Source organism: Sciurus carolinensis, chromosome 3 (genome assembly GCF_902686445.1).
Source record: "Sciurus carolinensis chromosome 3, mSciCar1.2, whole genome shotgun sequence".
NCBI lineage: Eukaryota > Metazoa > Chordata > Mammalia > Rodentia > Sciuridae > Sciurus > Sciurus carolinensis.
In genome coordinates, this window is record NC_062215.1 from 138,790,979 (window position 1) to 138,805,038 (window position 14,060).

Below are 14,060 nucleotides of genomic sequence, written 5' to 3' on the forward strand. Positions count from 1 at the left end.
ATTTCCCCCCAAAGTATGATTCTAAAAGACACATCATTAATAAACTTTTATTTTGAAATCAGTTCCCAAATATGAATGTTATTTTTAAAGTCAGTTTTTAGACAAATGTGATTTATTTCAACAAATAATGGTGCAGTGACTAATATAGGTAAGAGTTCTCTCAGCCACCATGGTTACCAGGGAGACTAAAGTGCAGATTAAAATCCATGGTGGTTTTTCTTTGATTTCTAGCGCACTTTCAAACATAGGCAAGGGAAGGTGAAGATCGCTATCCCCGAGTTTCCAGAGTCAACTAGAGGTGGCCATTTGACAGTTTTGGCCAGTGAGGTCCAAGAAGTCTGCTGGAGGTGTTCAGGCAATGCTTTGCTTTGGGAGATGAGGAACCCAAGTGGTCAGCACCTGCCTCTTGCTTCCTCCTGCACTGGGTGCTGCAGGGCCGCCTGGAGCTCTGGCAGCCTTCTTGCCAACAAGAGCATCACAATGCTTCTGGTCCTGCCAACCCTGAGCTGCAGAGAGAGTGTCATCAGCTGCCTCTTCTCAAATTTTCTTCAGGTGGAAAAAAGAGACTCTATCCTTTAAAGCCACCATCAGAGTTCTGTGACTTGACACCAAAAGCACATGTAACTGTTAAAACAGCTTAAAAAAAAAAAAAAAAAAAAAAAAGGTTCTTTTTTATTCTTTGGTTTTGTTTTGTGTTGGTATCACGGATTAAACTCAGGGCCACTGGGAAACAGAGCCACATCCCCAATGCTCTTTTGCATTGTATTTAGAGACAGGGTGTCACTGAGTTGCTTAAGGCTTTGCTTTAGCTGAGGCTGGCCGTGAGAACCTATCCTCCTCAGCCGACCCAGCTGATGGATTGCAGAGGTGCCCAACACCCTGGCCTTTTCTAATTTTAAACCTGCCTTTTAAAAAAAGAACATAAAATCAAAAATCTTTGGAACATCAATTTTATTATACAGTTTGTGAGGAAGAGAAATTCATTCAGAAGCATGTCTACTATCCCAGAAGCCAGGGAGGAAGGCCAGGGAAGAGCAGGGCAGGGGGAAGTGCCCCAGGGCAAAGAGTCTCTGATGTGTGTGGCAGGTGGGGTCAGAGAAGAGTCTTGGGGGATCCAGATGCTATGGATTGAATCGGAGAATGGGGAAGCCGGAGCCAGGTGGCACGCCTCACTGCTGAAGCTGTTTGAGTGCAGCCCTGACAGGTGCCCGGTCCACCATGTCAGGATGCTCAGAGCTCGGGGTCTTCTGGCCGTCTGTCGGTCTATCTGTCTGATCAGGGCAGGTTCCCTGGAGCCACTGTGGTTTGGAGCCGAGGGCGCCTGCGGGCTCCTTGCATAGGTGCCACTCTTCTTCTGGAGGTGGGCTCGCCGAAGCAGGGCACACAGCAGCACAGCTGCCGGATGCAGGTGACCATCCTCCTAGTGACCGCCCTCCAGCCCCTGTGGCCGTCAACGGATTGGCCTGAGGAGGGACCCTGGGAGGAAGAGCTGGGGCCTTGTGCTACCCATCTGCTGAGGAGCCTCCAGGGCCTGGACCTGGCGTGGTCAGGCCTGCGGGGCACAGGGTCTGGCCTGGCGGCTGGGCTGGGAGGGGGTGTGTCCCCATGGAAGAAGCGCAGAGGAATCGCGGGCACACTGGCACTTGCGGTGCCCTTGTGTCCCGATGACTTGGCGTCCTCGGGCTGCTGCTGCTCACAGGGCCGGGGAAGGGCAGGCTCGGTGGCACACTTGTTGGGATGCACGCAGGGGGGATCCCTGGGGCCCGGGCGAGGCCCGACCACCCGACGGCGCACAGGCCTCGCCTGGAGCTCGCAGCCCACCCCCTGGCTTCGCTGGTGCAGGAGGATAAGATAGGTCCCCATGGCCTCATCGAACTTCCGCTGGTCCAGGGACACCCAGGCGTTGTAGGGGTCGAAGCCCATGTCAAACATGATGGTCATGATGGCGGGGTCGGGGCGCGAGGGCAGTGGCTGGCCGCAAGGACCGGGCGGGGCTTCCTGGCCCTGGCTCAGCCACGGGTGCCCCATTACCTGCTCGAGGGTGGGCCTCTGGGCGGGGTCCACCGTCAGCATCTGCTGGAGGAGGCTGCGGGCCTCCTGGGAGAGGTGCGCGGGGAGCTCGTAGCTGGCCTGCACGATGAGCCTCTGCAGGCCCTTGGCCGTGCTCGCCTTAAACGGGCGCCTCCCTGTGAGCATAAGAAAGAGGGTGACCCCCAGGCTCCACACGTCCGCCGGGGGACCCTCGTATTCTTGCTTCAGGACGATTTCAGGGGCACGGTACGGCAGAGTGCCCCAGAAGCTGGTGAGCTTCTGCCCAGGCCGGACCCTGGCGCTCAGGCCAAAGTCTATGAGTTTGACCTTGCCGCCCCTGTTGTCCACCACGAAGTTCTCGGACTTGAGGTCGAGGTGCGCGATGCCCCGCTCGTGGCAGTGGCGCACCGCACACACCATCTGCCTGAAGGTCCTGCGGGCCTTGTCCTCCTTCAGCCCACCTGCCGCCGGGATGCAGCACCGGAGCTCTCCCCCACCTGCGTGCTCCATGGCCATGTAGATGTTGCTCGGGGTCTCGATGACCTGGAACAGCTGGATCACATTCGGGTGCTCCAGGGCCATCAACCACTGCGGTTCCAGTAGGACGGGCTGGTTCCCCTCTGTCTTGGGCACGACTTTCACCACCACCTCTGCCCCGGTGAGGAGATGGCGGGCTAGAAGCACCTGGCTGAAGCCCCCCTGGCCAAGCTCCCTCACGACCTGGTAGTGGTCCGTGAGGGCCGCCTCGTAGCAGGAGCTGGGCCCCTGTGGCCCTACACTAGTCTGACTGCACTGACTGCACATCCTAAAGCCTGAACGGCAACTGAGGATGCTACCTTAAAAAAAAATAACAAACTCAAACAAAAGACCCAAACCAACAACCAAAAGACAAAACAAACAAAACCCAAATCAAAAAAACAATGGCAAAACACCACCACCCCAACCACCAACCACCAACCACCACCCACCAACCACCAGCCACCAGCCACCAGCCACCAGCCACCAACCACCAACCACCAGCCACCAACTACCAACCACCAACCACCAAAAACGCTCACTATCTGGGAGTCCGACAGGTCACCACCAAGAGCTTCCTGTACTTATGGACAAAAATCCCAGCCACAGCCTCCCTCTTATATGGCCGGTGGCTGAACTCCCATCACAGTGGCTCCTTGTGAGGTCACAGCAAACAATGACCCGGTCACGCCCAGCCATACCCCCAGTGGTCATCTCACTTTGGGGCCTCCAGGACTTGTTCAACTCTCATAAGAAGAATGAGAAAGGACCCCACAAGCTTTTTGTTTCGGGGGTGTGGACACTGAGAGTTACAGGTTTAGAGATTCAAACTTGTGAGATCCTCCTGGGCTCTTTTTACTTGGAGTCTGATGAAAATCCCTACTAACTTTGGGCTTTACAGGCCTCACCATATCTACACCCCAAGTGTTCCATTCCTACTTCTTCATCTCAGAATGATTGGTGTCAAAGTGTGGTAGCCCTTCGCTCACATGGTGATGCTCCCATCAAATGCTCTGTCCCCTAGGATGCTCTAGAGCTTGGCATGAACACCTATGGGGCTGAGAGGGAGGGAGCATTCCTCAGCCTTGCCCCACGAGGTTCTCATCAGATTTTGCTCTAGAAACCCTGGATGGCCAAAGACCCAGGGTTGATACGTTCAAAGTGATAAAGGATAAAATATGGAAGCCAAGATCCTAGAACCAGCAAAGGTGTCCTTCCCACAGGGTGAAGAAATGGAGGCCTGCCCAGATACCTGGGTCCCTTCCTGCTGCTGTAACAAAGTGCCTTAGACTGGGTCACTTATTAACAATAGCAATGCACTTCCTTCAGTTCTGGAAAGTGGCAAGTTCAAGGTCAAAGCACCTTGTTGCTCTCTCCTCCCACAATGGGAGGGTCAGGAGGGTTTAACTCATTCTCTCAAGCCCTCCTTTTTCTTTCTTTCTTTCTTTTTTTCTTTCTTTCTTTGTTTCTTTCTTTCTTTTCTTTCTCTTTTTACATACTGGCCATTGAAAACGGCCTCAGGCATATCATGAAGTGCTCTACCACTCATGTACTTCCACAGACTGTTGGTTTTTGTCGTTGTTGTTGTTTTTATTTTTAGTTTTTGTGAGATGGGGGTCTCAGTGAGTTGCTCAGGTCGGACTTGCATGTGTGATCCTTCTGCCTCCATGTCCCGTGAAGAGAAGATTAGAGCCTGTGGTCTGTTGGATGTGAGACGTCCCCCGGCATCCCCCCATCACAGGCTCCTCTGCTAGTGCAGGGGCAGTCAGAGGTGAAATGATTGGATTGGGAGAGCTGTAAACTGCAGTCCATCCTAGGTTGAATGGACTGACTTGCTGGTTACTCTAGGCAGTGGGTCACTGGGATCATGTCCTGGAAGGGTTCTTCATCCCTGTAACCATTGCCCCACTTTCCTTCTCTCTCTGCCTCCTGGCTGCCCTGAGGAAAGAAGCTTTCCTCTGCTTGGCCCTTCCCCCATGATGGGCTGCCTCACCTTAGCCCAGAGCAATAGAGCCAACAATTGATGGAAGAAGACCACTGAAACCTTGAGCCCTGTGTGAATATTTCGTCCTCCAAGTTTTTCTTGATGGGTGTCTGGGCCACAGCATTGATACACTTAATTAATACACAGCCATAGGCCATTGTTCCTAGCTTGACATTGTGTCTCCTGTGACTACTCTGTGTGTGTGTGTGTGTGTGTGTGCATGGGTGTGCGCATTGCTGGGAAGTGAACTGCTTCCTTGGGCAGGTGGAGAATCATTCTTAAAGTACACATCCCATCCCTGGGGTTGGAGTCTCAAGTCCTGTCTGCACTCTTGAGGAGTTGGTCCCCACTAGATGTGCCTGTGTGAGGGGAGTCCTTCGGGTTGACCTGAAGGACATTGGATTAGAAAGATCAAATTGAAGACAGAAATACCTCTGGTAAAGCAAATCTGTGACAATTATAAAAGCTAGTGCCACTTGTTTTCTCAACATGTAAGAGAATAACGTAGTAGAGAACCCCCACTCTATTCTATGGTATTGAGCACACTGTGTGCTCGTGTAACAGGTGACATCACTGACTGAGGGGTGGGCATGGCGAGGCCCAGCAGCAGCCTTCTCTGCACTAGTGATGTTCCCCTGCCCTACATTCCCATCTGGGTGGTGTTCCTATCTGGTGGGAACTGGAACCCCATGGGAACCACAAAGAAATACCTAGAGGGCATACCCAAAGGGAGAGGTAAGGGAATTTATATCCTTTTTGTTTCTTTCACTACAAACATCAACAGGAGAGAACATAACAGCATAACAGCATAAGTCACACTGAATCAAACTTGGTCTGGCTTCCAATTGGGACGCAGGCCACAGTGAACGATGATTTCACTCTAGTCCCTTACAACCCCATCTTCTGTAATTACATCCTAACAATGTCATTTCTGACAAGGGAGACCTCATTCTTGGGTGTGGAGGTTTGAACCTCTTCATGTCATTGGGGGATCTAATATGATCCCTAACACTCCCTGGTCCTACCTCTCTGAAATTCTTTTCAATAGGTGTTGAATGTTGTCATGTAAATATCTACACGAATCCTCGCCACCCTATGTCTTTCTTGGCTTTTCAATAAAGTGTCTTGTGTAGGGATATTTGTGTTTATATTCATGATGGACTTTGGTCTGTCGATTTGGGCTTCTTTGATGGTTTTATTCCGGCAGTATCTTTTCTGGTTTGATGGTCAGGTCATACCAGCTTCATCAAGTACATTCCAAATTGTTCCCTGAGCTTCTACTTCCTGGAAATGTGTGTATACAATTGATATTAATTATTTTCAAATGTGAGGTAGAATTCTCCAGGGATATCATCTGTACCTGAAGATCTTTTTTAAGATATTTGTAGGCGATCCAAGATGGTGGCCTAGAGGGAGACTACACCCCAAGTCGCTCCAGAACCCAGGAGTTAAGAAGGGGAGGCATTGAGAGACTCGGACTGAAATAGAGCCACAGGTGAGTCTGCCCACTGGGTAAAGCTCGGCCCGGGTGGCAGGCCCAGATAGAGGTGGCTTAGCGGAGCCAGGCAGGGCAGCTAGAGTCTTCCCAAGGTAGCCTTCCACAATCCGGCAGTGGGCTCCTCCCACACGGCCAGCTGCACGGCGCAGGCCCACAGTGAGAGCATTTCCTCACAGAGCCAGTTCCAAACCGTGGAACCAGTAGGGGGCTAGGGGCAGTTTTCTTCGGATGAGCTGCTTTATCAGATTCCTCCAAGACATCAGGCTACTGAAGGCTGGGAGGTGATACACTGGTAATCTACCGGGACATTATAAGCCAGTAGCGGAAAACTGCAATATCTCAGGGTCCCACTGACAACTGACCAATATGAGAAAACAAGGGAAGAAAATGTCCCAAACAAACCTAGATACTACATCAATAAAACCCAATGACAGCACAGCAGAAGAAATGTCAGAAAGGGAGTTCAGAATGTACGTAATTAAAACGATCAGGGAAGCTAATGAGGAGATGAAAGAGCAAATGCAGGCATTGAAGGAGGAGATGAAAGAGCAAATGCAGGCATTAAATGATCACACCAATCAACAGTTAAAAGACCAAATACGGGAAGCAAGAGATCATTTCAATAAAGAGTTAGAGATACTGAAAAAAAAACAAACTGAAATCCTTGAAATGAAGGAAACAATAAACCAAGTTAAAAACTCCATAGAAAGCATAACCAATAGGATAGAACACCTGGAAGACAGAACCTCAGACATTGAAGACAAATTATTTAATCTTGAAAGCAAAGTTGGCCAAACAGAAAAGATGGTAAGAAATCATGAACAGAATCTCCAAGAATTATGGGATATCATGAAAAGGCCAAATTTAAGAATTATTGGGATTGAGGAAGGCTTAGAGAAACAAACCAAAGGAATGAACAATCTATTCAATGAAATAATAACAGAAAATTTCCCAAATCTGAAGAATGAAATGGAAAACCAAGTACAAGAGGCTTATAGAACTCCAAACATACAAAATTACAACAGACCCACACCAAGGCACATTATTATGAAAATACCTAACATACAAAATAAAGACAGAATTTTAAAGGCCGTGAGAGAAAAGAATCAAATTACATTCAGAGGGAAACCAATAAGAATATCAGCAGATTTTTCAATCCAGACCCTAAAAGCTAGAAGGGCCTGGAACAATATATACCAAGCCCTGAAAGAAAACGGATGCCAACCAAGAATCTTATACCCAGCAAAACTTACCTTCAAATTTGACGATGAAATAAGATCCTTCCATGATAAACAAAAGCTAAAGGAATTTACAAAAAGAAAGCCAGCATTACAGAACATTCTCAGCAAAATATTCCATGAGGAAGAGATGAAAAACAACGATGCAAATCAGCAACAGGAAGCGCTAGCCTAAAGGAATAGCCAAATAAAGGAGAAACCAAATCATGTCAAAAACAAATATGAGTCAATTGACTGGGAATACAAATCATATCACAATAATAACCCTGAATGTTAATGGCCTGAATTCATCAATCAAAAGACACAGACTGGCAGATTGGATTAAAAAGAAAAATCCAACAATATGCTGCCTGCAAGAGACTCACCTCATAGAAAGAGACACCCATAGACTAAAGGTGAAAGGATGGGGAAAAACATACCATGCACACGGATACAGCAAAAAAGCTGGAGTATCCATCCTCATCTCAGATAATGTGGACTTCAAACCAAAACTAATCAGAAGGGATAAAGAAGGACATTACATGCTGCTTAAGGGAAGCATAAATCAGCAAGACATAACAATCATAAATATCTATGCCCCGAACATTGGCTCATCCACGTACGTCAAACAAATCCTTCTTAATTCCAGAGATCAAATAGACCACAAAACAAAAATACTAGGCGATTTTAACACACCTCTCTCACCACTGGATAGATCTTCCAAACAAAAATTGAATAAAGAAACCATAGATCTCAATAACACAATCAACAATTTAGACTTAACCGACATATATAGAATATACCATCCAACAAAGAACGAATACACTTTCTTCTCAGCAGCACATGGATCCTTCTCTAAAATAGACCATATTTTATGCCACAAAGCTACTGTTAGCAAATACAAGAAGATAGAGATACTACCTTGTACTCTATCAGATCATAATGGATTGAAATTAGAAATAAATGACAGAATAAAAAACAGAAACTTCTCCAATACCTGGAGACTAAATAATACACTATTATATGATGAATGGATAACAGAAGACATCAGGAGGGAAATAAAAAAATTCTTAGAAGTAAACGAGAACAAAGACACATCATATCAAAATCTCTGGGACACTATGAAAGCAGTACTTAGAGGAAGATTTATTTCATGGGGTGCATTCAAAAAAAGAAGTAGAAATCAACAAATAAACGACTTAACACTACAACTCAAAGCACTAGAAAAAGAAGAGCAGACCAATACCAAAAGTAGTAGAAGACAGGAAATAGTTAAAATCAGAGCCGAAATCAACGAAATCGAAACAAAAGAAACAATTGGAAAAATTAACAAAATAAATAGTTGGTTCTTTGAAAAAATAAATAAAATTGATAAACCCTTAGCCACACTAACAAAGAGAAAGAGGGAGAAAACTCAAATTACTAAAATTCGGAATGAACAAGGAAACATCACAACAGACACGAGTGAAATACAAAACATAATTAGAAGCTATTTCGAAAATCTATACTCCAACCAAACAGAAAACCTCGAAGACATCAACAAATTTCTAGAGACATATGAACTACCTAAACTGAATGAGGAGGACATACACAACTTAAATAAACCAATTTCAAGCAATGAAATAGAAGAGGTCATCAAAAGCCTACCAACAAAGAAAAGTCCAGGACCAGATGGGTTCTCAGCCGAGTTCTACAAAACCTTTAAAGAAGAGCTCATTCCAATACTTCTCAAACTATTCCATGAAATAGAAGAGGAGGGAACCCTACCAAACTCGTTCTATGAAGCCAATATCACCCTGATACCTAAACCAGACAGAGACACATCGAGGAAAGAAAATTTCAGACCAATATCCTTAATGAATATCGATGCAAAAATTCTCAACAAAATTTTAGCAAATCGCATACAAATATATATTAAAAAGATAGTGCACCACGATCAAGTGGGTTTTATCCCAGGGATGCAAGGTTGGTTCAACATTCGGAAATCAATAAATGTCATTCACCATATCAACAGACTTAAAGTTAAGAATCACATGATTATTTCAATAGATGCAGAAAAAGCATTCGATAAAATACAGCATCCCTTCATGCTCAAAACACTAGAAAAAATTGGGGTAGTGGGAACATTCCTAAACATTATAAAGGCAATCTACGCTAAGCCCATGGCTAATATCATTCTAAATGGTGAAAAACTGAAAGCGTTCCCCCTAAAAACTGGAACAAGGCAGGGATGCCCTCTTTCACCGCTTCTATTCAACATCGTCCTTGAGACTCTAACCAGAGCAATCAGACAAACCAAAGAAATTAAAGGGATACGAATAGGAAAAGAAGAACTCAAACTATCCCTGTTCGCTGATGACATGATTATATATTTAGAGGAACCTGGAAATTCCACCAGAAAACTTTTAGAACTCATAAGTGAATTCAGTAAAGTAGCAGGTTACAAGATCAATGCTCATAAATCCAATGCATTTTTATACATAAGTGATGAATCTTCGAAAGAGAAATTAGGAAAACTACCCCATTCACAATAGCATCAAAAAAAATAAAATACTTGGGAATCAATCTCACAAAAGAGGTGAAAGACCTCTACAATGAGAACTACAGAACACTAAAGAAAGAAATTCAAGAAAACCTTAGAAGATGGAAAGATCTCCCATGTTCCTGGATAGGCAGAATTAATATCGTCAAAATGGCTATACTACCTAAAGTGCTATACAGATTCAATGCAATTCCAATTAAAATCCCAATGATGTACCTTGCAGAAATAGAGCAAGCAATTATGAAATTCATCTGGAAGAATAAAAAACCTAGAATAGCTAAAGCAATCCTCAGTAGCAAGAGCGAAGCAGGGGGTATTGCAATACCAGATCTTCAACTCTACTACAAAGCAATAGTAACAAAAACGGCATGGTATTGGTACCAAAATAGACAGGTAGATCAATGGTACAGAATAGAGGACATGGACACAAACCCAAATAAATACAATTTTCTCATACTAGACAAAGGTTCCAACAATATGCAATGGAGAAAAGATAGCCTCTTCAACAAATGGTGCTGGGAAAACTGGAAAACCATATGCAATAGAATGAAATTAAACCCCTATCTCTCACCCTACACAAAACTCAACTCAAAATGGATCAAGGACCTCGGAATCAGACCAGAGACCCTGCATCTTATAGAAGAAAAAGTAGGTCCAAATCTTCAACTTGTTGGCTCAGGATCAGATTTCCTTAACAGGACTCCCATAGCACAAGAAATAAAAGCAAGAATCAACAACTGGGATAGATTCAAACTTAAAAGCTTTCTCTCAGCAAAGGAAACTATCAGAAATGTGAAGAGAGAGCCTACAGAGTGGGAGAATATCTTTGCCAACCATACCTCAGATAGAGCGCTAATTTCCAGAATCTATAAAGAACTCAAAAAACTCTACACGAAGAATACAAATAATCCAATCGACAAATGGGCTAAGGAAATGAACAGACACTTCACAGAAGAAGATGTACAAGTAATCAACAGATATATGAAAAAATGTTCAGCATCCCTAGTAATAAGGGAAATGCAAATCAAAACTACCCTAAGATTTCATCTCACCCCAATTAGAATGGCGATTATCAAGAATACAAGCAACAATAGGTGTTGGCGAGGATGTGGTGAAAAAGGAACACTCATACATTGCTGGTGGGGTTGCAAATTAGTGCAGCCACTCTGGAAAGCAGTGTGGAGATTCCTCAGAAAGCTTGGAATGGAAACACCATTTGACCCAGCTATCCCACTCCTTGGCCTATACCCAAAGGACTTAAAATCAGCATACTACAGAGATACAGCCACATCAATGTTCATTGCTGCTCAATTCACCATAGCCCGATTGTGGAACCAACCTAGATGCCCTTCAGTTGATGAATGGATAAAGAAACTGTGGCATATTTATACAATGGAATATTACTCCGCAATGAAGAATGATAAAATTATGGCATTTGTAGGCAAATGGTCGAAATTGGAGAATATCATGCTAAGTGAGATAAGCCAATCTCAAAAAACTAAAGGACGAATGATCTCGCTGATAAGCGGATGAGGACATATAATGGGGGGTGGGAGGGGCTAGCATTAGGTTTAGGGTTAGGTTTAGAGTTAGGCTAAGGAGAGCGGCAAGAATGAAGGAAAGAAGGACTGTGTAGAGGGAAAAGAGGGGTGGGAGGGGTGGGGGGAGGGGAAAAATAAAATAAACATCATTACCCTATGTAAATGTAAAAAAATAAAAAAATAAATAAAAAAAAAAGATATTTGTATATTAGAAACTTTATTTCCTTGATGGTCTCTTGGTTTTTATATAAGTAGCCCCCTAAAGTGGTTTAATATGTCCAGTCTCCATAGCCCCTGTGCTCTCTCTTTATAACCTTTAGCAGCAGCCAGGAGGAGATTTGGGGTTCAGAGGCTGCGGTACATGGGGTGAAACACCCAGTCACTGCTGCAGCAGGCCAGCCCTGCCCAATGGCGCACCTCTTCCTTCACTGCCCGTGGGATTATGGAGGTGATCCCCCTGCTGGATGGAACTTTCTGAAGTCTCCAGTGCCTTCTCTAACACCTGCCACCCAACCTCTCCATTCACCTCAGGGAGGGTCCTGAAGACTGGGAATGGTATTCTTTGTGGCCAAACCTGTTGGCTCAAACGGAATTCAGTATGCAGTGACTCAAGGAGAGAATCTCCCTCTACACCAAGTCACGGGAGTGAGTCCCCGTCTTCATTGGCTCAAAGCGCAGGAGTCTCCATTTACACTGAACAGCAGAGGGAGACCCTGTGGTTTAGCCCTTGGACAGGATGGCTGTTGGGCCCCTGTTTTTGCCCCAAAACCTCTGTTTTTGTTTTCTTCCTCTAAAATTTCTGTTCTATTTTGAAACCTGCTTTTTTAAAACAAAGCAAAACAAAACAATTCTTTGGAAAATCACTTTTACTATACAGTTTGTGAAGAGGAGAAATTTATTCAGAAGCATGTCTGCTATCCCAGAAGCCAGGGAGGAAGGTCAGGGAAGAGCAGGGCAGGGGGAAGTGTCCCAGGGCAGAGAGTCTCTGATGTGTGTGGCAGGTGGGGGCAGAGGAGAGTCGCAGGGGATCCAGATGCTGTGGGTTGGTATCTGAGAATGGGGAAGCCGGAGCCAGGTGGCACGCCTCACTGCTGAAGCTGTTTGAGTGCAGCCCTGACAGGTGCCCGGTCCACCATGTCAGGATGCTCAGAGCTGGGGATCTTCTGGCCCTCGGTTGGTTTGTCTGATCAGGGCAGGTTCCCTGGAGCCACTGTGGTTTGGAGCCTAGGGCGCCTGCGGGCTCCTTGCATGGGTGCCACTCTTCTTCTGGAGGTGGGCTCACCGAAGCAGGGCACACAGCAGCACAGCTGCCGGATGCAGGTGGCCATCCTCCTAGTGACTGCCCTCCAGCCCCTGTGGCCGTCAACGGATTGGCCTGAGGAGGGACCCTGGGAGGAAGAGCTGGGTTCTTTTGGGACCCACCTGCTGAGGATCACCCAGGGGTGAGGTGAAATTTCCTCACCTTGGTCAGTCATGGGTGCCCCATAACCTGCTTATGGTGGTCCTGTCCATGGGTTCCACCATTAGCATCTGCTGGATGAACCTAGGGACCTCTTTATTTCATTTTTTGTGCTTTAGGTGTTTCTTGAAGAATTGAGTTCCTAAACCAACGTGATGGAGATTTGGGTCCACTTTTTTTCCTAGAGTCGCAGGGTCTCTGGTATAATGCCTATGTCCTTGATCCACTTGGAGTTGAGTTTTGTGCAGGTTGAGAGATAGGGGTCTAATTTTATTTTATTGCACATGGATTTCCAGTTTTCCAAGCACCATTTATTGAAGAGGCTATCTTTTCTCCAATATATGTATGGTGCCTTTGTGTCTCATGAGATAACTACATTTATGTGGATTTGTATCTGTATCTTCTGTTCTGTACCATTGGTCTTTATGTCTGTTTTGGTGACAATACCATGCCATTTTTTGTTACTATAGCTCTGCAATATAATTTAAGGTCTGGTTGTTATGCCTCTTGCTTTACTGTTCTCAGGATTGCTTTGGCTATTCTGGGCCTCTTACTTTTCCAAATCAATTTCATGACTGCTTGTTCTATTTCTAGGGAAAATGTCGTTGGAACTGTATTAGGAGTTGCATTAAATCTCTTTAGTACTTTTGGTAGTATGGCCATTTTTACAATATTAATTCTGCCTACCCAAGAACATGGGAGATCTTTCCATCACCTAAGGTCTGCTTCTATTTCTTTTTTTAGAGTTCTGTAGTTTTCATTGTAGAGATCTTTCACCTATTTTGTTAAATTGATTCCCAAGAATTTTATTATTTTTTTTTGGTCTACTGTGAATGGGGTAGTTTTCCTAATTTCTCTTTCATTGGATTCATCACTGATGTATAGAATGCAATTGATTTATGGGTATTAATTTTATATCCTGTTACTTTGTTGAACTCATTTATGAGCTCTAGAAGTTTTCTAGTGGAGTTTTTTTGGTCTTCTGAATATACACTCATATTGCTGGCACATATGGATAGTTTGAATTCTTTTTTCCTATTTGTATCCCTTTAATTTACTTCTTCTATCTAATTGCTCTGTCTAGAGTTTCTAGGACTATGTTGAATAGAAGTGGTGAAAGAGGGCATCTGTCTTGTTCCCATTTTAGAGGGAATGTTTTCACTTTTTCTTCATTTAGAATGATGCTGACCTTGGGTTTAGCATATAGAGCTTTTACAATGTTGAGGTATATTCCTACAATCCTAGTTTTTCTAGTGTTTTGAACATGAATTT

At 44.8% G+C, this 14,060-nt stretch overlaps 1 protein-coding gene across 1 annotated transcript; it reads right to left on the minus strand.

The window, feature by feature from the left end:
- Positions 1 to 1,275: 1,275 nt before the first annotated feature.
- LOC124979506 (sperm motility kinase 2B-like) lies at positions 1,276 to 2,835 on the minus strand. The gene has a single exon (XM_047543881.1). It carries the CDS (start codon positions 2,833 to 2,835, stop codon positions 1,276 to 1,278), a length of 1,560 nt encoding a protein of 519 aa, XP_047399837.1.
- Positions 2,836 to 14,060: the final 11,225 nt, after the last annotated feature.

Excerpts from the sequence above, each read along its gene's own strand:
- LOC124979506 (XM_047543881.1), bottom strand. The coding sequence starts at position 2,835 with ATGTGCAGTCAGTGCAGTCAGACTAGTGTAGGGCCACAGGGGCCCAGC.